Source organism: Oncorhynchus masou, chromosome 26 (assembly GCF_036934945.1).
Source record: "Oncorhynchus masou masou isolate Uvic2021 chromosome 26, UVic_Omas_1.1, whole genome shotgun sequence".
NCBI lineage: Eukaryota > Metazoa > Chordata > Actinopteri > Salmoniformes > Salmonidae > Oncorhynchus > Oncorhynchus masou.
The window spans coordinates 18991930-19013858 of record NC_088237.1 but is presented as its reverse complement, the minus strand read 5'-3'; the positions used below and the strand labels follow the sequence as shown (position 1 = coordinate 19013858).

Below are 21929 nucleotides of genomic sequence, written 5' to 3'. Positions count from 1 at the left end.
GACTGGGGCTGGGAGACGGTGCACATGTGGACCCGATTCCCAGGACTGCCGTCAATCAGGCCAGAAATCAACAACAACTCTCATGAAGACACAATTAAGCCTCACAACTCTATAATTCCCCCTGTCATCTGTCTTCTCCCAACCCAGTTTCCTAGTCTAGTCTCTACAATCACACAGACTCTGCAGTCTGCAGTTATTCAGACAAACACCACAACAACATCATTAAATCCTAGGTCTGTGGCAAATAATGACGCAACAGATCTAAGAAACTCACAACAGCTGAAATACATGTGGGAAACATTCTAGGCTAAATGTTCATTCCTCACTATTTTTCACATGAAGTACCCAATTGACAAAATGTCCCAGAACACATTTGGCCCAAGGAGTACTTAGTGAGAACAGATGCTCTGTGTGAGACAGAGAGAAGAGGACTGAGGCTCTATGGAACAAGCCATTGTCCGCACACACTTGGCCACTTCACATGAAGAACAAGCAATTGTCTCCATCACCGTTAATGATGCAGTGAGTCTCCGATCTGATGTACAGTGTGAAGAACACATTGAGGAAGCGGACAGGCACATTAATGAGGTTTAATGACACCATGATTACAGCATTGACTATCTGTGCAGCTATGCAATGGAATCCAACAGCAGTCATTGGCATGTAACGAGACAAGTGTGTCGTCACTGATATACAGTGAGATGACATATGTGTAGTCTGAAGAAATGAAGGCTCTTATACAGGAGGTCAAGTAGAGGTCAGACCCTCTCCTTGCATACATTTATCATCATGCCACTATCCATAATGACCATGAGTGGGTTGGGTGTGTTCTCATTGTTAATACCACATTGTTGAATAGTGCGGTTTAGGCCTATGCTATCAAATGCTTGTTTGTGGTCTATTTTAACAAGGAGAGGTAGATAGGCCGACCTTTGTTGTAGAGAATTCTGGGTATATTATTGATGGGCCTACATGTCTCGGCCTATTGCCTTACTGTGTTCGTTGAACACCAGCAAAAGGATGGAGCTGTATGACAATTCATTTAAAGAGCTGCTTCACGTTTTACATTAGAGTCATGTGAAATGTTAAATACTGACGGCTTATTCACCAGTTGACAGGTATGTTGCCCGCGACACACAAATACAGTATTCCTATACGGCTATAAGACACTCAGGATCAAAACGTTTTTATTTTGAAAAGTAATTTCCAACTCTCTGTTTGTTTTTATGGAGGGACGTCAAGTAGTCAGGCCGCTGAAGTGGCGCTGAATTGAACATCAGCTACAGCCTGTTTTGACCGGTTGTTCGGCGCCACCTTGTGACTTTTAGGAGCACCATCACACCACTGGATGCTGGTAAGAGGGGCCAAGCAAGCAGAACCAACCCCGAAACATTCATAACACAAGACACCTACAAAAAATAAATGCAATGAACTTTTGATCGATACAAGTTGCGTCGCTTACTGTCATAACATAGCCTTATATGAGTAGCAGCTATTCAACTTTATTGATTTTCGGGTCATTATAGTGATCTAATGGCTCATCATGAGCATGCGTCGCAGTATAGGCGTGCATTGACCATCCTCTTCATCATTATAACAAGGTCATATGTATCTGTTATATCACAGGGAAGTCCTACTGAGTGGGTGGAGGCTTGGCAGGTAGTGATGGTTATGAAACGTTGATTCGGAACATTTACCCAGCCACATCTACCCCAGCGCTAAACAATAAGAACCAGATGTGTCAATATAGAAAAGAACCAGATGTGCCGATATAGAAAAGAACCAGATGTGCCAATATAGAAAAGAACCAGATGTTCCGAAACTGCTTTATTGGCACTTCATGGCTCCATAGGCCTCTGTTCCTCGCGTGACAGGGATACAAACCACAACGGGGGGTGGTGTCACGTGGGCCTACATGAACGGCTGAAGTTCAACTGGAGTTGCTCAAACAAATTCCACCAAAGCACATTCAGCATCGGTAGTTTCATACCTGCGCAACGAGAAGACTGGAGGATGGACAAGGCATACAAAAATATTAACGGGGACTATCCCACACCTGACAATGGCAAAGAGGTAAGCAATATTAAACATCAAATCTAGTGTGAACAATAATATTAAATGTTTAATGAATAATATACATTTATGAAGTTGTTTTTCACTAATAATGTAATGGTGATGACAATTTATGTTACAATGTTGAATGAGTAATAAACATTCATAAACTCCTTGGCTTATAATACTAGATGGTAATAATTGATGGTTTTATGATTCTATTTATTTAATATAGCCATATCATTATTATTGTGCATTAAAGTCCATGTCACGAGATAGTGAAGGGAACAGGTATACTTGGCATGAGACAGACGTGCTTTTGTAAAAAATCACAGTGTCATTTTGTGAAACGGCTATTAGAGTGTTGTTCATTGTCCATCTACTGTATGTTGTTCACTGTGGCTGGAATGTTCTCTTCCGCAGAATGGCAACACAGACTAGACTGTTGTCTAGTAATTGTGAATAATGTTAAAGGTCACTGACTATGAATCCATGCAGGTTGCGGTAATAAATGTTTTTTTTTTTACTTTTTAAATCTGATCTAGTAAAGGGGTGCACAGTTTAACACCGGCTTTTGCTTGAGAAGTAATGATAAAACGTTTAGTGTTTGTTAATTCATCACAATAACGGACTGTGAAGATTCTAAATGGATAGAATCCCAATAAACAGTGAAGTTCGGGGAATTGTGGACGTCGAGGTATTTGTGCTGAGTAGAGATAAATAGTCGATGAGATGGTGTCAGGGGTCATTACTACAAAAGGTCAGAGGGGAAAGGTTAAAGGTGTGAAAGCTTTGTGCTTTAAGAGGTAAGTCCTTTAGAATATGCTAAATAACCTGGGTTCTATAACCGCAGCCCACACACAAACACATGCACCAAACATGATTTTTCATTGTGAGTGATACATTGGAGTAAATGCAATGGAATAAATTAACACAATCCTACTGATATAATGCATATCTGTTCAACTGTTTGATCTACCTGGGTTGCAATCAGGTTTGTGGGTCAAATTGTGGAGGCTCAGTTATTAGGGAGTGGGCGACATGCGTTTGCAGTTTGGTGAGAGGGCATAAAGAGAGAGAAATAGCTGTGTAGTTTAGGTAATGCCAAGGGTCACCACGCTACAGAAGGTTCACTTTTGGAGAGCATAGCCATGTAAATCACTCCACTCAGCTTCATAACCCCCCCCCCCCCCAGGCCAGTGATATATCCACAGTACATACCTATGTAGATGAGAATGTAATCCACAGCCCACCACATTCAATGCCCCCTGGAATGTGTGCAGTGGTAAGGTCCAGCCCCGGGGGTCATAGGCCAAATTGCTGTGAATCTTGTCTTGTTGCAGAGGAGAGGCTCCATGTACCTGGAGGAAGAGACCAGTGCCAAGGCGGGGGTGCTGTCCTGTTTCTTCTCCCTGAAGGAGGAGGTTGGGGCGCTGGCCAAAGCCCTCAGACTGTTTGAAGTAAACCACTCAACATAACCGTGAATATGAATGTACACAGTGCAAACAAACAATCTTTCATGTGCAGTAATGTACTGTAGTCACACACATGCAAAGTAATGTTCAATCTTTATTCTGAAATGCTCTGATGTGTTTGTCCATTGAGTCATTGGTCAAGGACAAATAAGAAGCCTGTTAGGAGTGCCAAAAACCTGAAAAGCTGCAAAAGCTGTAGAAGCTGAAAGCAGTATTAGCTGAAATAGCTGTGAAAGCTGAAAGCAGTATTAGCTGAAATAGCTGTGAAAGCTGAAAGCAGTATTAGCTGAAATAGCTGTGAAAGCTGAAAGCAGTATTAGCTGAAATAGCTGTGAAAGCTGAAAGCATAGCTGAAATAGCTGTGAAAGCTGAAAGCATTAATAGCTGAAATAGCTGTGAAAGCTGAAATAATAGCTGAAATAGAAAGCTGAAAGCAGTATTAGCTGAAATATAGCTGAAATAGCTGTGAAAGCTGAAAGCAGTATTAGCTGAAATAGAAAGCTGAAAGCTAGCTGAAATAGCTGAAAGCTGAAAGTATTAGCTGAAATAGCTGTGAAAGCTGAAAGCAGTATTAGCTGAAATAGCTGTGAAAGCTGAAAGCTGTGAAAGTGAAAGCGTAATAGCTGAAATAGCTGTGAAAGCTGAAAGCATAAAAATAGCTGTGAAAGCTAATGAAATAGCTGTGAAAGCTGAAATAGAAAAAGCATTAATAGCTGAAATAGCTGTGAAAGCTATTAGCTGAAATAGCTGTGAAAGCTGAAAGCAGTATTAGCTGAAATAGCTGTGAAAGCTGAAAGCAGTATTAGCTGAAATAGCTGTGAAAGCTGAAAGCAGTATTAGCTGAAATAGCTGTGAAAGCTGAAAGCAGTATTAGCTGAAATAGCTGTGGAAGCTGAAAGCAGTATTAGCTGAAATAGCTGTGAAAGATGTAGGTGAGAAAGAGAGAGGTGGGTATGAGGCTATTGAGCAGTACGAACACAACAACAGGCTATAAGCAAACAAAGTAAACGATCAGGTGTTTTTATCCATTTCCTACCATGCGTGCCAAAAATGAATAAAACAGATGGAAAAAGACTCATCCAAATGATGTACAGCATCTTCAGAGAGTCAACTCCACAGCTGTGCTCTGGACCAGGAAAACTGCTTAGTCACTCCTTCAGGAGGACAGTTATTTTACATTATAGTCATTTAGCAGACACTCTAATCCAGAGCATCTTACAGTAGCGAGGGAATACATTTTTTTAAATATTGGTCCCCTGTGGGAATCGAACCCACAACCCTGACGTTGCAAGCGTCATCTCTACCAATGAGCTACACGGACCATTTATCACTTGCAACCTTAGGGAGGTAACGATCACGCCCATAAAAAGCAGAGCGACTCTAGAAGATCAGACAGAAGTTTACGAGCTGCAATTTGTCAGTCCGAGGGACCACTTTAAAGAGATGGCCAGGGCTTCACACTGAGTTAGCCAGACCTTCCCTCTCTTCCCTTCTCTCCCCATGTAGGCCAGGGCTTCACACTGAGTTAGCCATACCTTCCCTTCTCTCCCCCCATGTAGGCCAGGGCTTCACACTGAGTTAGCCAGACCTTCCCTCTCTTCCCTTCTCTCCCTCCATGTAGGCCAGGGCTTCACACTGAGTTAGCCAGACCTTCATGTAGGCCAGGGCTTCACACTGAGTTAGCCAGACCTTCCCTCTCTTCCCTTCATGTAGGCCAGGGTTTCCCTCGTTTCCCTTCTCTCCCCCCATGGGCCAGACCAGACCTTCCCTCTCTTCCCTTCATGTAGGCCACTGAGTTAGCCAGACCAGAGGCCAGGGTTTCACACTGAGTTAGCCAGACCTTCCCATGTAGGCCAGGGCTTCACAGAGTTTGCCAGACCTTCCCTCTTCCCTTCATGTAGGCCAGGGCTTCACACTGAGTTAGCCAGACCTTCCCTCTCTTCCCTTCTCCATCCCCCACTGATGTTCCCTCTCTTCCCTTCATGGCCAGGGCTTCACACTGAGTTAGCCAGACCTTCCCTCTCTTCCCTTCATGTAGGCCAGGGCTTCACACTGAGTTAGCCAGACCTTCCCTCTCTTCCCTTCTCCCCCCATGTAGGCCAGGGCTTCACACTGAGTTAGCCAGACCTTCCCTTCTCTCCCCCCATGTAGGCCAGGGCTTCACACTGAGTTAGCCAGACCTTCCCTCTCTTCCCTTCTCTACCCCATGTAGGCCAGACCTTCCCTTCCCTCTTCCCTGTCCAGGGCTTCTACCCCTTCCCTCTCTTCCCCCATGTAGGCCATGTTAGGCCAGGGCTTCACACTGAGTTAGCCAGACCTTCCCTTCTTCTCCCTCGGGCTTTTAGCCAGACCTTCTCTCCCCCACTGAGTTAGCCAGACCTTCCTTCCCTCTCCCCTTCATGTCCAGGCCAGGTTAGCTTCCCTCTCTTCCCTTCTCTCCCTTCATGTAGGCCAGGGCTTCACACTGAGTTTGCCACACTGAGTTAGCCAGACCTTCCCTCTCTTCCCTTCATGTAGGCCAGGGCTTCACACTGCCAGTTTCCCTCTCTTCCCTTCTCTCCCTTCATGTAGGCCAGACCTTCCCTCTCTTCCCTTCTCTCCCCCATGTAGGCCAGGGCTTCACACTGAGTTAGCCAGACCTTCCCAGGGCTTCTCTTCCCTTCTCTCCCTTCATGTTAGCCAGACCTTCCCTCTCTTCCCTTCTCTCCCCCCATGTAGCCAGGGCTTCACACTGAGTTTGCCAGACCTTCCCTCTCTTCCCTTCTGTAGGCCAGGGCTTCCACTGAGTTAGCCATTCCCTCTCTTCCCTTCCTCCCTCCATGTAGGCCAGGGCTTCACACTGAGAGTTTGCCTTCACACTGACCTTCCCAGGGCTTCTTAGCTTCCCTTTCCCTTCATGTACCAGGGCTTCATCTTTCCCTTCCCTCTCCCCCTTCCCCCATGTAGGCCAGGGCTTCACACTGAGTTATGCCAGACCAGGGCTTCCACTGAGTTAGCCAGACCTTCCCTCTTCCCTTCCTTCTCTCCCCTTCCATGTAGGCCAGGGCTTCACACTGAGTTAGCCAGACCTTCCCCTCTTCCCTTCATGTAGGCCCCCATCTCTTCCCTTCATGTAGGCCAGGGCTTCACACTGAGTTAGCCAGACCTTCCCTCTCTCTCCCCATGTAGGCCAGGGTTTCACACTGAGTTAGCCAGACCTTCCTCCATGTAGGCCAGGGCTTCACACTGAGTTAGCCAGACCTTCCCTCTCTTCCCTTCTCTCATGTTGGCCAGGGCTTCACACTGAGTTAGCCAGACCTTCCCTCTCTTCCCTTCTTGTAGGCCAGGGCTTCATGCCAGACCTTCCCTATGTAGGCCAGGGCTTCACACTGAGTTAGCCAGACCTTCCCTCTCTTCCCTTCTCTCCCTCCATGTAGGCCAGGGCTTCACACCTAGTTAGCCAGACCTTCATGTAGGCCAGGGCTTCACACTTCTCCCTTCCCTCTTTCCCTTCTCTCCCCCATGTAGGCCAGGGCTTCACACTGAGTTTGCCAGACCTTCCCTCTCTTCCCTTCTCTCCCCCCATGTAGGCCAGGGCTTCACACTGAGTTAGCCAGACCTTCCCTCTCTTCCCTTCTCTCCCCCATGTAGGCCAGGGCTTCACACTGAGTTAGCCAGACCTTCCCTCTCTTCCCTTCATTCTCTCCTCCCATGTAAGAATTTACAAGTTAGCCTTCCTTCTTCTCCCCATGTACGCAACCAAACACGTTTCATAAGACAGCATGTTTCCAGTTAGCTCCAGCTGTTCGAGGTTACTGACCATCCTCCTGCATCCGGGTACCTGCCTCAGTGAAGGACCCGTGTCTGGCTGAATACATTACATAGTTCCCCCCAGTAGGAGTATATCCTACCGTCGGGCCTGCTGTGTTTTAATGTGTACAGCTCTGTGTCCAATTGGAACAGGCTCTCTCATACAAATAGACCAGCTTGTTCAATCTCCACGCAGGCTCCTGCAACAGAGGCAAAGGTAATGGAAAATAATGCTCCACCATTGGATACTACCAGTAAATGCACTGTACAGTAACTACTGCACCCCCATGAAGTATGAATACTGGACATTTCCCTGGGGCAGAATTTACATGAAGATTTAACTAGCCAAATGTTAGTGGAGAGTTTCCAGCAGGGTGTGAAGGAGTTGGAGGACTACCCCAAGGTTTTTACATAATGTATCATTCAAGTCCCAGGCTTTAGGTTGGTGCAGTAGGTTCCCTCTACCTCTGGGCAAAAAGTAGTGTCACTCAACATTGTTTCTATGTTATTTCAGAATCAAAATAATACCATTGCATCACTGTGGATAGCTGTCATAACACGTACAGTGGGGCAAAAAAGTATTTAGTCAGCCACCAATAGTGCATGTTCTCCCACTTAAAAAGATGAGAGAGGCCTGTAATTTTCATCATAGGTACACTTCAACTATGACAGACAAAATGAGAAAAACAATCCAGAAAATCACATTGTAGAATTTTTATGAATTTATTTGCAAATTATGGTGGAAAATAAGTATTTGGTCACCTACAAACAAGCAAGATTTCTGGCTCTCACAGATCTGTAACTTCTTCTTTAAGAGGCTCCTCTGTCCTCCACTCATTAACTGTATTAATGGCACCTATTTGAACTTGTTATCAGTATAAAAGACACCTGTCCACAACCTCAAACAGTCACACCCCAAACTCCACTATGGCCAAGACCAAAGAGCTGTCAAAGGACCCCAGAAACAAAATTGTAGACCTGCACCAGGCTGGGAAGACTGAACCTGCAATAGGTAAGCAGCTTGGTTTGAAGAAATCAACTGTGGGAGCAATTATTAGGAAATGGAAGACATACAAGACCACTAATAATCTCCCTCAATCTGGGGCTCCACGCAAGATCTCACCCCGTTGGGTCAAAATGATCACAAGAACGGTGAGTAAAAATCCCAGAACCACACGGGGGGACCTAGTGAATGACCTGCAGAGAGCTGGGACCAAAGTAACAAAGCCTACCATCAGTAACACACTACGCCGCCAGGGACTCAAATCCTGCAGTGCCAGACATGTCCCCCTGCTTAAGCCAGTACATGTCCAGGCCCGTCTGAAGTTTGCTAGAGAGCATTTGGATGATCCAGAAGAAGATTGGAGAAATGTCATATGGTCAGATGAAACCAAAATATAACTTTTTGGTAAAAACTCAACTCGTCGTGTTAGAAGGACAAAGAATGCTGAGTTGCATCCAAAGAACACCATACCTACTGTGAAGCATGGGGGTGGAAACATCTTGCTTTGGGGCTGTTTTTCTGCAAAGGGACCAGGACGACTGATCCGTGTAAAGGAAAGAATGAATGGGGCCATGTATCGTGAGATTTTGAGTGAAAACCTCCTTCCATCCGCAAGGGCATTGAAGATGAAACGTGGCTGGGTCTTTCAGCATGACAATGATCCCAAACACACCGCCGGGCAACGAAGGAGTGGCTTCGTAAGAAGCATTTCAAGATCCTGGAGTGGCCTAGCCAGTCTCCAGATCTCAACCCCATAGAAAATCTTTGGAGGGAGTTGAAAGTCTGTGTTGCTCAGCAACAGCCCCAAAACATCACTGCTCTTGAGAAGATCTGCATGGAGGAATGGGCCAAAACACCAGCAACAGTGTGTGAAAACCTTGTGAAGACTTACAGAAAACATTTGACCTCTGTCATTGCCAACAAAGGGTGTATAACAAAGTATTGAGATACTCTTTTGTTATTGACCAAATACTTATCTTCCACCATAATTTGCAAATAAATTCATTAAAAATCCTACAATGTGATTTTATGGATTTTCTTTCTCATTGTGTCTGCCATAGTTGAAGTGTACCTATGATGAAAATTACAAGCCTCTTTCATCTTTTTAAGTGGGAGAACTTGCACAATCGGTGGCTGACTAAATACTTTTTTGCCCCACTGTACATGTTGAACATTTTTGCGTCATTTTAACCTAAGACCTTTCAACCAGAGTTCAAGGTTTGGTTTATTTGAAATATTTTGAATTTGTTGACAACTCAATCAAATATTAACCCAAATGTGGGTGTTGATCTTACGTCTTTGTCCAATGTGTTGGTTGCCCAATGTATCAGTAGCCAACGTTGTTAATGTAGGTTACTGAATTTAGAGTTGCGGGGATGTAAGCCTGACAGTGTAGATTTACGGCTCTATGGTAACTGTGAGTGTGATGACATCTTTATCTTAGATATCTACGGGAGCAGCTGTGGACACAATTGTTCCAGGCCGCTCTTTGATCCACAATGCAGGCTGAGGTTTCTGTTTTTGAAATAACCAAACAGACTGGAAGACTCCCATCCGACCCCAATATGGTCACCAGTTATGGCTACTGCGTTCATTTAACCATATTGTGTTGTTGCCACCAGCAACAGTTGACCCCGTACCAAGGTACATTCTTTTGAAAAAATGTTGTGTTGACTGAAGTAACTATGTACTTCGTAGCACGCAGTCAGGACTGTTGGGCAGCACATTCATTGTTTAACCTTCGACGAAGTGCTATCGAAGTTTGATGTCCTACTCGTCGAAACAGAATTGGATTGTCTTGTGCCTCACTTGTAGGGGAGAGCGGGGTACGTTGAGTCAAAATGAATAATCTGACCACATATTTAGGAAGAGGTAATCATTTCATGGAGTCTGTGAAGGAACAAACCACATGGAAAAAGTGGCAAGTAAGTTAGGTCCAAAAAAACAGAACAAAAGTCATTCATTTAATGTGTTACTACGTTTCATGATGCTTGTATCTAAACCAAAGTAGAATGTTTTATACATCAGTTGGGGTCTCTATAAGCTTCATATGACATCCTAAACATAGCTTGAAAGTTCTTCCTTGTAGCTATGTTGGCTAATATAGACAAAATATTTGCCTTGGAGTAAGTTGAGAAAATGGACATGGGGTAAGAAGAGCCAATGGTTACCATACTCCATACAAATGATTCATTTTGGTCCGTTTTATGCATAATATGCCTGCAATGTGTCATACATATGAACTCAAGATACAGCATTTGTATTGTTACAGAGCAGACATCATCATATCCCGTGTATACAAATGTAAAGCAATCAGGGGGTCTAGCCCCCCTGAGGTTCTTGAGAGAGCAGCCAAGGAAGTGAGAGAGGGGAAGAAATCCATTTAATCAGCAGAAATGGATGAAGAAAATAGACTGAATTCCACTGAAGAGGTACATTGACAAGAAAAGAAAACCAACATGTACCTTTGTGAAAGAGAGGCTATGACAGAGTAGCAGAGGAACACAATGTCTTATCTGATGACATAGAGGCTGAGCTTGCAGACCAGTTTCATGGGCTTAGTAGCCTCAAAAGAACTTGCCCACGAATTGGTACATGGAAACAACATCTCTGTCCCAGACAACTGGTCAAGAAATGGAAGGGTTAGTGATATTGAACAGAGAGATCTATATCTGAATGTAGGCATACAGTTAAATATACAATATGCCACATCCCCATTCCATGAATTCAACATTGACCTTCCATCCCCATCACCCACTGTCACAGGACACTGTCACTCAACCTACCCTGTTCCTATTCTCAACCTACCCTGTCCCTATTCTCAACCTACCCTGTTCCTATTCTCAACCTACCCTGTTCCTATTCTCAACCTACCCTGTTCCTATTCTCAACCTACCCTGTTCCTATTCTCAACCTACCCTGTTCCTACACTCAACTTACCCTGTTCCTATTCTCAACCTACCCTGTCCCTATTCTCAACCTACCCTGTTCCTATTCTCAACCTACCCTGTCCCTATTCTCAACCTACCCTGTTCCTATTCTCAACTCCCTTATTCTCAACCTGTTCCCTATTCCTCAACCTATTCCCTGTTCCTATTCTCAACCTACCCTGTTCCTATTCTCAACCTACCCTGTTCCTATTCTCAACCTACCCTGTTCCTATTCTCAACCTACCCTGTTCCTATTCTCAACCTACCCTGTTCCTATTCTCAACTTACCCTGTTCCTATTCTCAACCTACCCTGTCCCTATTCTCAACCTACCCTGTTCCTATTCTCAACCTACCCTGTTCCTATTCCCTACCCTGTTCCTATTCTCAACTTACCCTGTCCCTATTCTCAACCTACCCTGTTCCTATTCTCAACCTACCCTGTTCCTATTCTCAACCTACCCTGTTCCTATTCTCAACTTACCCTGTTCCTATTCTCAACTTACCCTGTTCCTATTCTCAAATTAAATCAAATCAAATGTATTTATATAGCCCTTCATACATCAACTGATATCTCAAAGTGCTGTACAGAAACCCAGCCTAAAACCCCAAACAGCAAGCAATGCAGGTGTAGAAGCACGGTGGCTAGGAAAAACTCCCTAGAAATGCCAAAACCTAGGAAGAAACCTAGAGAGGAACCAGGCTATGTGGGGTGGCCAGTCCTCTTCTGGCTGTGCCTGGTGGAGATTATAACAGAACATGGCCAAGATGTTCAAATTACCCTGTCCCTATTCTCAACCTACCCTGTCCCTATTCTCAACTTCCCCTGTCCCTATTCTCAACCTACCCTGTCCCTATTCTCAACTTCCCCTGTCCCTATTCTCAACTTCCCTGTCCCTATTCTCAACCTACCCTGTCCCTATTCTCAACTTCCCCTGTCCCTATTCTCAACCTACCCTGTCCCTATTCTCAACTTCCCTGTCCCTATTCTCAACTTCCCCTGTCCCTATTCTCAACTTTCCCTGTCCCTATTCTCAACTTCCCCTGTCCCTATTCTCAACTTCCCCTGTCCCTATTCTCAACCTACCCTGTCCCTATTCTCAACTTCCCCTGTCCCTATTCTCAACTTCCCCTGTCCCTATTCTCAACTTCCCCTGTCCCTATTCTCAACTTCCCCTGTCCCTATTCTCAATCTACCCTGTCCCTTATTCTCAACCTCCCCTGTCCCTATTCTCAACCTACCCTGTCCCTATTCTCAACTTCCCCTGTCCCTATTCTCAACCTACCCTGTCCCTATTCTCAACTTCCCCTGTCCCTATTCTCAACTTCCCCTGTCCCTATTCTCAACTTCCCCTGTCTCAATTCTCAATTTACATGGGGTAAGTTGTGCCAAGAGACCGCTTTTATGGGGGGCAAGCTATGTTTTCAAAACTGTTATGAATTCTGATTATTTCCAGGGATACACTCTAAAACAAAAACTCTTAATGCGTGTTTGTGGAGATGTGTCAGATCAATAAGTATCTTCCACGTGCTGTACTCCAAATGCAGTTGTAAACATGAGAAGCTCCTCTGGACCTATGAGCTCTCATTCCCCAGATCCACCCCCTACTCCACCCCCACCTCCCTATAAAACCCCAAACCTCCCCACCATCAGACCCAGTTTTAGTCCAATCACATCCCAGCATCCACACCCTCCTTTTCTATAAAAACAGGCCACGTTACCCTTAAAACCATCAACACAGCCCTCCCTCTCCCCAGGACTGACCAGACTCCACTGTACTCAGCAACATCAGTTGCCCCCCCCCTCTAAGTTGCTCCCCCCTCCCAGTAGGGCACCTGTCAGTCATCAATGGGAAGACATGGCTTTATTCATGTATGTGGAGTGAAACATCGAAGGCATCCAAGTAGAAACCATCATCATTTGAATGTGAGAACCTGAAAATGACAGCTCAAGTAGGAAGGACCGAATACAAAGGAAACGATTACATTGGCTCCATATATCCATATCACCAGCTGCATAATCAGCATCATTCACACCCATGTACATTTACAGTATTCATTTGGAGTCGAGAAGTCCTCCTATGCAGTTCCAGTCCCCAGCTACAGTAACTCCCTGTTTATCCCTCTGAAACTCCAGCCCATGTGATGTGGGTTGGATGTCATGTCAGGAGTCAATTCCTAGCATCAGTGAGCTTGTTATGACCGGACCAAGGCCTTAGCCCAGCCAGGGCACGGGTAGGGTTAATGCCACTCACGCAAGGCCTTGTGGTAGACATTCATTCCACTTCAAAACTCACCAGGAGCATAGGGACATCCCTAGGAAGTACACAAATCTATCCAAATGGCCCATATAGGCCCTGGGTCCATATAAACTGGGGGGGCATATTTTGCCGTAGATAAGCCTGGTCAGGCTCCCTGTAAGATTAATATTAGGGGGTCGGAAATGGATTTTCGTTATTTATTTATCTATTTTGAGGGAGGGGGGGGGCTCGGATGGTTGAGGAGCAGGTCTTGGGGAACTGTGGGGGGGGTCTTGGAGGGCTGGCAGTCGGGAGCTTGGGCCGGTAGCTGTTGGGTTGCTGGTTCAAGTCCCCGTTTTTTGACCTTGTGGGAGGTCTGTCAACGTGCTCTTGAGCAGGGCGTTGACCCTGGTTGCTTCTGTGTGTCGCTCTGGATGGGAGTCTAATGTGATGTAGTTGTTGAGCGGTTTCACTGCGGTTTCACTGCAAGTATATTGCATGTTTTAAACATTTATTTAAAAAATAAAGATGAACATTAGAATAACACTGCAGTACTGATCTCCTGTCAACAACAAAGGAAACACTAAACTATCTGCCTAAACCAAAACACACAGACAGAGACCTAACAAACAGGGCAAACAAACTCACTGACACCACAAGGAGTCAATAACAGCACATCAGATGTAAAGTATGCAGAGCGATGCTAGGCCAGCCATGGGGGGGTTGCTGTTGTATGTTGAAACAACAGGAGTTCCATACGGTTTCCATAGAGCCCAAGTCTGGAGAATGGGATCCAGATGGAGATGGAGAGGGGGGGGTGGACGACGACGACGAGGGACGAGAGTGAGGGGGGAAGAGAGAGGAGAGTGAGGGGGAATGGGACTGTGTGCCACCTGACCCCGCCTCTCTACTGGGCCTATGGCAGTAAGAGATGTTTCTACTCCCTCTCTGCTCCCCACAGTTACAAAACCAAACCAAATGTTTTAAATAATTAACCATTATAGATTTGCATGTGTCTCCAGATGCGCCAAAAACTACATTTTGATATTGAGATGTACAGTTGATATTGAAATGCATAGATATGTATATGCACACATCGAATCCCATCCAAAATGAACATAATCTGGAAAATATTCTCTGGTGTTAAGTGGCAATTTTATAGAAATGCAAAAAGTAGATTGAATGAGTTCAAAGATGTGATGGCATTGATAAAAATGCTGCATGTCGTTGTGCAAGCCCTTTCAATGATACCACAGCCCACGTCCTGGCTCTTGTCGGTTCTATAACATCCAGCCCACAGTGCATTAGCTGGATGATTGTTTAGTGCTGTGCTGTCCTGTCCTAAGGGCATGGTCAACTCCACAAAGCCTGTCAAATGACCACCGTTTGGATGTGCACTTGGCGCCCTCTAGCGGTATGCTAAGTCCACATACAGTATTTCCAGTGCTTGGATCGTCATGAGTTGAATCACAGGTTAATAAAGTAGTTTTTCAAAAATGTAACCTAACTTTTATTACCAATAATATTTCAGTAACCCAATAATGCTTTCAAGGTTAAAGATTCAAAAACACAAAAACAAAATAAATAAAGTGATGTACTACAACTAATAGCAGGATTGAACCACTCAGCTGTCACACAGGATTTACAGAGCTACATGGCTTCTCCTCTGTCTCTGACTCAACAGGAGAAGGGCATCAACCTGATGCACATCGAGTCTCGTCCGTCACGACTGAACAACCAGGAGTTTGAGTTCTTCATCAGCGTGGACACCAGCTACTCCAAGTCCCTGGACGAGGTCATCGATGGCCTGCGCACCGAGATCAGTGGCCACGTGCACGAGCTCTCACGCAACAAACAGAAGGACACAGGTGTGTGTATCAGCGTTGGGGTTAATTCCAATCCTCGTCAACACGTTTTAATTAGGAAAATTTGGAATTGGAATACAGAATTACTCTTTGAATTGACTAGAGTTTAAATGGAATTCACCCTAATCATGGTGTGTATGAGCGTGTGTAAATATAAGTAAATTATTAATTAATAATTAATCTAGATATGCATATAACATATTACAAACCATGACTGAAAGTATTAAAAACCATGACTGATTAAAATCATGACGATTAAATCATTATTTTAAGTGTACTTAACAATAATTATGTGATGATATATTTGTGTCTAGGTGGGAGAAGGGGGAAGTAGACAAAGCCTGTGTGTGTGTGTCATATGATCTGAACTTTGGGTGGCGCTTTAGCAGGCCACCAGCCAGACTGTCTAATGAGGCCATGAGCGTCGCAGCGGAGACGGATGGCCTGTCCCTCACATCCAGCCTCCTTTATTAGTTGTTTCCACAATGACATTAGTTTAGTTACTGGGTACCAACTGGCCTGGCTGCAAACAGAGGAGCCCAGTGTCACCGACTGTCACAGAACAGACTGTCTCTATCACAGACCCAGAGGAGGGAAACCCTAACAGGGCCATCGCTCATCCCGGACAGACAGACAGGCGGAGATAGACAGGGCCACCACCAAGCCAGCAGCCCTTGTACTCAGCCCCCTCTGTCTCACCCTATGGTCTACTGGACAGGGCGACAGGTTAATGTGTTATTGGGGGATATTAGAGATATTTATGGTCTGAGATGGAGACAGGCTGTTTTGAGAGGAGTCTGGTGGGATCCCATTGTTCCCCTAGCCTCAGGCTGGACCACACAGCCTAGATTTAGATTAATGGTTGATGTCCAGTACTTCTAACTGTCATAAATGAGCCAATGGGTGACCTCCTCTGCTGCTCTGTTCACTGTCAACATGGTTACTGGATAGTGTTCTATCCCTATGCAAACGCACCCTGCAGGCAAAACCCCCACAAAGCCATCCACATCAATATTCATTTGGGCTCCAATTGTTTCAATCAATTTACATTTTGGAATTGGACATTGAACACAAGGCAGATATACTAAAGACAATTGTAAATATTACTAAATTGTAGTTTTCTACATCTCAAGAAGTTATGTACTACTGTTTTGATTGGTTTTACTCTGGTCTGTTTTGGCCATGTATATATCTATTTGTCACATTCACCTGAACTGGGTAATGAGGAGATTCCCCCGTCCCACAGTTCCATGGTTCCCCAATCACATCCAGGACTTGGATCGCTTTGCCAACCAGATTCTGAGCTACGGATCTGAGCTGGATTCTGATCACCCTGTAAGGATCAACCATTTATTACTGTCTGTTTACATCCTACACACTGTGTACTAGGTGTCTGCTTTGTATTGTATGTGCGTCTGCATTGTTGGGAAGGGCCTGTAAGTTAACATTTCACTGTTATTCCACACCTGTTGTTATACGAAGCATGTGACGATTACAATTTAATTTGATTTATGTGGGTGTGTGTAGATGCGCTGGTACGTGTGTGTATACATATGCACCCACACGTGTGTTTTATGAAAGATTCAAATCGTGATGACAGTCCCCACTCTGGTATCTATTCTAATAAAACTCTCTAGGGCCCCAAATTGATGTCATTGCTTTAATTGAGACCCTATAATTATAGATAATTGCCCCCTTTTGCCAACGCCTATAAAGTGAAATGTATTCCTCGTGAGCAGCATACATTCTACAAAGGCCTCATTTGAATATGTGTTTCCAGCCAGGGCTCTCAGCAGAGTGGGAGAGTATGATGCTGTCAAAGAGTCCAAGGAGTTCTAGCTGAGGATTTACACACTATATACAGGGCCAGGCAGTGACTATAAATAAGATCTAACATTGATTACTTCGGTCTTTCACTCCAGGGCTTCACAGACCCAGTGTACCGAACCAGGAGGAAGGAGTTTGCCGACATTGCCTACAACTACAGACAGTAACTATCCATCCAGACTAGAACAATTTTTCTCTTTTACACAACAGCAGAGGTGGAGAGCTTCTAGAACCTACTAGAAGTGATCTATGACTCTCTCCTCCAGCCTCATTTCATTCCCCGCTTGGCCTTTTACTGAAAATTACCACAAACAAAAGGGGACAAATTACAGAGGGGACAGTGGTGGATTTGAAGCCTCTAGCTTTGTTCGCATAATTGAGACTTCATTATTCCCAGGAACTACAAAGAGCGCCAGCCCCAATGAAAACGCCCTCACAGGACGCTCACATTTACATGGCAGTGGTACCTTGGCAGAATAATGAAGTGAATCCACTAACTGACCCCCCCCCACCCATCTATCCTCCTAGTCCTCCCTCAACAAATAGGGACAGTGTGTGTCTGTGTATATAAACACATATTGTACGCAGGCGTGTGTTAACAACCGTGTGTCTCTCTGTTTCAGTGGCCAGGTCATTCCCAAGGTGGAGTACACAGCGGAGGAGAAGGCCACATGGAGCACAGTGTTCAATGAGCTGAAGACTCTGTACCCCACGCACGCCTGCCGCGAGCACAACCGTGTGTTCCCCCTGCTGGAGCAGTACTGCGGCTACAGGCAGGACAACATCCCCCAGCTGGAGGACATCTCACGCTACCTGCAGTGTAAAGACAACCGATCGTGCCTAAGTGCCCCACTTCCTCTGCTTCTATCAGCGTCCCACATACACTGACATGGTACCCTCCCCTCCTCTCTGTTTTAGCGTGCACAGGTTTTCGGCTGCGCCCCGTGGCTGGCCTGCTCTCCTCTCGAGATTTCCTGGCTGGTCTGGCCTTCCGAGTCTTCCACTCTACACAGTACATTCGTCACCAATCCAAGCCCATGTACACACCTGAGCCGTGAGTGTCACCCTCATCATAAATGACTCGCTCGTTCTCCATGGTATGTTTTAAAGACCGTCTGATTTCAGTCATTTCCTACACGTAGAATCGGTTTGTACTCAGTTTGCAAATTACAGCCTGCACCCTGTTAAGTACTTTTGGCCGGCAAATGCCACCGGTGTGTCCATGCCTTTATAGATGTGTCACATCCCACCTTGGGACCAGTTGTACATTGTTGAATATATTCTACAGTCATTGACTTACATCTCTCCACAGGGATATCTGCCATGAACTCCTGGGCCATGTTCCTCTGTTTGCTGACCCCACCTTTGCCCAATTCTCACAGGTAAAGAACACAAGAGGACATGAACGTTCTTTATCCACTGCTGGTATCATAACTTAAGAGAACTATCCATTGTTGGCGTGAAAAAGGGCACCATTTTAAAGATCAGCTTCAAACACAGTCATGCTAGTCATAATGTTGAGGAGGATTGAGGAGAATGCCGTGCAACTCTACTGCATGTGCCAGTCTTTCTCTAATATTGGTTTTGCTCCTGTAGAACGCTTTCATCTGTGTTACAGCACAATATCCTGATGCAAATATAGACAATAGCATGATTTATTTGACGCTGTTTTGAACAGGAAATCGGTCTGGCTTCCCTGGGTGCCCCCGACGAGTACATTGAGAGGCTTGCTACTGTAAGTATCTCAGACGTCTCACAACATCAACTACAGCTGACTCCTGATACCAGGGGAATACAAAACAATTTTGAATATGTGACGAGCCCTTGTGTGTGTCTGTCCACAGGTCTATTGGTTCACAGTGGAGTTTGGCCTCTGCAAGCAGGGCTCTGAGATCAAGGCCTATGGAGCCGGGCTTCTCTCGTCATTTGGAGAGCTGCAGGTATTTACATTACATTTACAGCTTCCAAAGCGACTTACAATGATAAATGGATGCTAGAAGCAGCCACAGTGGAACAATTAATGTAGCCATGTGGCTATTTTTACGAGGGTGTCTTTCATGACCTGTTTAATGCCCACATGCTCAGGCCTCCTTCCTGCAGTTCTAATATAGACATATCCATATGATGTAGCCCAGTGGGCTGCCAGAGAGCAGCATCGCATTAGTGGAAACAAAGACTGTTCTCAGGGCAGACCTGGTTGTAGCTAGGTATGTTCGAGTCACGTCGGGGACAGTTTTAGCATTTTAACTAACCGTAATCTTAACCTAATTTTCCAAAGCTGCCAGGTAAATTCTCCTATCCTGCTACGAAAAGTAACTTCTACTAGTCAAAACCGTCAGACCCTGATACCAATCTTGGTTTCCACTAATGCGACAGAGCTGTCAATCAGTTTGTTAGTGGTCCACACAGGGATCAGGCTAAATGTGTCACTGGGGGAAACTGGGGAGGAGTGGGTTAGTGGTTCACTGGAGAAGTAGGGGGCAGAGACAGAATTCATATCTTAAGTCACCAGTTACATCAGATGTTGTCATCAGAGGATGAGCAGTTAGCTGAGTCATATCACAGCAGGACTCCATTCACACTGCACTTCCTGTTTATTGCTACCGAGGCTCACGGGGCACAGAATATCATTGAGGAATTGCACACTGCTTGTGGTCCATGAACTCAAAACACCAAGAGAGGACTTGGATTCTGCTCATTGTAGATCGATTCATGACAGTGGTACATCTCCCATAAGTGGGGATTGTCAAACTCTGGAATAACATTTGACTGTTTTGAATTGGTTTTACAGTACTGTTTGACAGACAAGCCCAAGATTCAACCATTTGACCCTGCAAAGACCAGCCTCCAGAAGTACCCAATCACTGAGTTCCAGCCCGTTTACTTTGTTGCAGAGAGCTTTGACGACGCTAAAGAGAGAGTCAGGTAATATTTAACATCTGTACAATACTAAACGTTTATTATGTCACATTCATTCACTGTAATTACTTCGGAACTCTCTGGATCTTTACATCGTAATATATACGTTTACATTTTCAATTGAAAGTCCTATGTTATGACTCTTTACACAGGAAATTTGCCGATACCATCCCCAGGCCTTTCTCAGTGCGCTACAATGCGTACACCCAAAGCATTGAAGTCTTGGATAACACCCAGCAGCTGAGAAACCTGGCTGACAACATCAGTGGTGTGTGACATTTCCATAGAGTCCTCATAAAACGAACTTCTCAATAACCCCTTATGAAAATGCCAACATCAAGTACTATTAGAAATGGATTCAAATGAGATTTTCTACCAATTGTAATTTATGCATACTGTATGTAATATATGCTATTTAGCATAGACTTTTATCCAAAGCGGCTTACAGTCATACATTTTACATACGGGTGGTCCTGGGAATTAAACCGAGTACTCTGACATTGCAAGCACCATGCTCTACCAACTGAGCTACGGAAGACCACACTAGGATTTATTTTTGTCTTGCCTTTTACAAATTGAAAACATAGTTTAATTGAATTAAAGACAATATCTGTATGGATGTCCAACTCTTACTGGAATTGAATGTTTCTTAATCTTCTAGACATGAACTACCTAATTTGATCATGTTGCTTTTGTTTTTAGGGGAAATTGGGATCTTGTGCAATGCCCTGCGGAAGATGGAGTAAGGAGACCAACTTCAATACTGATGTGCGCAATGATAGAATCTCAATGTATTTCATTAATCTTGTAGATTTCCATTATACTCTTTCTACTTATAATCTGTGTGCTTGTCCATTATAACATCTACTGCATTCTGCTTCATCTTTAAATAAATTATTCATAAATACCTACTGCAACCCAGACGCTAGTCATTTTAAGTAGAACATTTTAATTGTAGTAGTCATTATTAGAGTAGCACTCTCTCAATGAATCACACAGAGAGGCATACTATTAGCCAATGAAAATGCCACATCGGAAAATTAGTCAGTCATTGACAATACGAAGTTACATAAAACAAGTATTAACTTTAAAATAAGTATTATTTTATCATTCATTTTTCAGTATGTTCTAGAATTCCAACACCGCCATTACCGTGTTGATAGGTTCACCGATGTAATTTTCTGTAATCAGCTGAGACGGATTACATTGGAATAGTGCTGTTCCAGAACTATTAGCTCAGGCTTTGACGATGATCTAATTCGTACTTAAGTATTCTATCTATAGTGGTTAAATGGCAAATGGTAAACATAAATCCTTGCATTATGCTAGAAATAGCTAGGCCTATATAACACAATAACGAAATACAATGTGTATGTCCAGCATGTTATTAGAGAATGGGTTTGATTATATCCTGAATTCTGATGAATCCAAATGATTGACTGTTTTTCCATTCTTTATTGTCACATTTGTTTGTATAATATGAACATGTGTTATTATTAACTTGCCAAATAAATGTGTGCTAAAAAAGGTTCTTTCAGATTAATTCTCAAAATAATTATTGTTATTATTATATATGTTTTATTATAATTAGGCTGTAATTGGTTGTGAGAACATATTTTGTGTTAGTCTGTCAAAGTGCGATTCAGCACCTTGGAGAGCATCCCAAGTCAGGGGAAAATACATGTTTTGCACAATGACCTGTTGCATCTGTTACAAATCAATGGAAATACAAATATATAGCCTAGGAGAAAAATGTAGGTAAAACTCAATATTCATAATCTTATTTTGTAGGCTACAAAACGTTTTATTTCTCAATATATTAGGCCAATAC

The 21929-nt window shown here is 44.2% G+C and overlaps 1 protein-coding gene across 3 annotated transcripts; it reads left to right on the top strand.

Annotated features, from left to right (window-relative positions):
- The first annotated feature begins 1861 nt into the window (after positions 1 to 1861).
- On the top strand, positions 1862 to 21629 carry LOC135514962 (phenylalanine-4-hydroxylase-like). Of its 3 annotated transcripts, XM_064938724.1 has the most exons (13): positions 1870 to 2073; positions 3396 to 3512; positions 15172 to 15355; positions 16599 to 16687; positions 17275 to 17342; positions 17803 to 17999; positions 18098 to 18233; positions 18492 to 18561; positions 18858 to 18914; positions 19024 to 19119; positions 19971 to 20104; positions 20251 to 20366; positions 20801 to 21629. In XM_064938724.1, exons 1-13 carry the CDS (start codon positions 2014 to 2016, stop codon positions 20842 to 20844), a joined length of 1368 nt encoding a protein of 455 aa, XP_064794796.1. In that variant the 5' UTR covers positions 1870 to 2013; the 3' UTR covers positions 20845 to 21629. The 3 variants fall into 3 exon arrangements, with proteins under 3 accessions (XP_064794794.1, XP_064794796.1, XP_064794795.1); XM_064938722.1 differs by lacking the exon at positions 3396 to 3512 and having other exon boundaries at positions 1862 to 2073; XM_064938723.1 differs by lacking the exons at positions 1870 to 2073; positions 3396 to 3512 and adding an exon at positions 3524 to 3544.
- Positions 21630 to 21929: the final 300 nt, after the last annotated feature.

Coding starts and splice junctions, on each gene's coding strand:
- LOC135514962 (XM_064938724.1), top strand. CDS start 2,014: ATGGACAAGGCATACAAAAATATTAACGGGGACTATCCCACACCTGAC. Junction 3,513..15,171: donor AAGCCCTCAGACTGTTTGAA/GTAAACCACTCA, acceptor CTGACTCAACAG/GAGAAGGGCATCAACCTGAT. Junction 16,688..17,274: donor AGCTGGATTCTGATCACCCT/GTAAGGATCAAC, acceptor CTTTCACTCCAG/GGCTTCACAGACCCAGTGTA.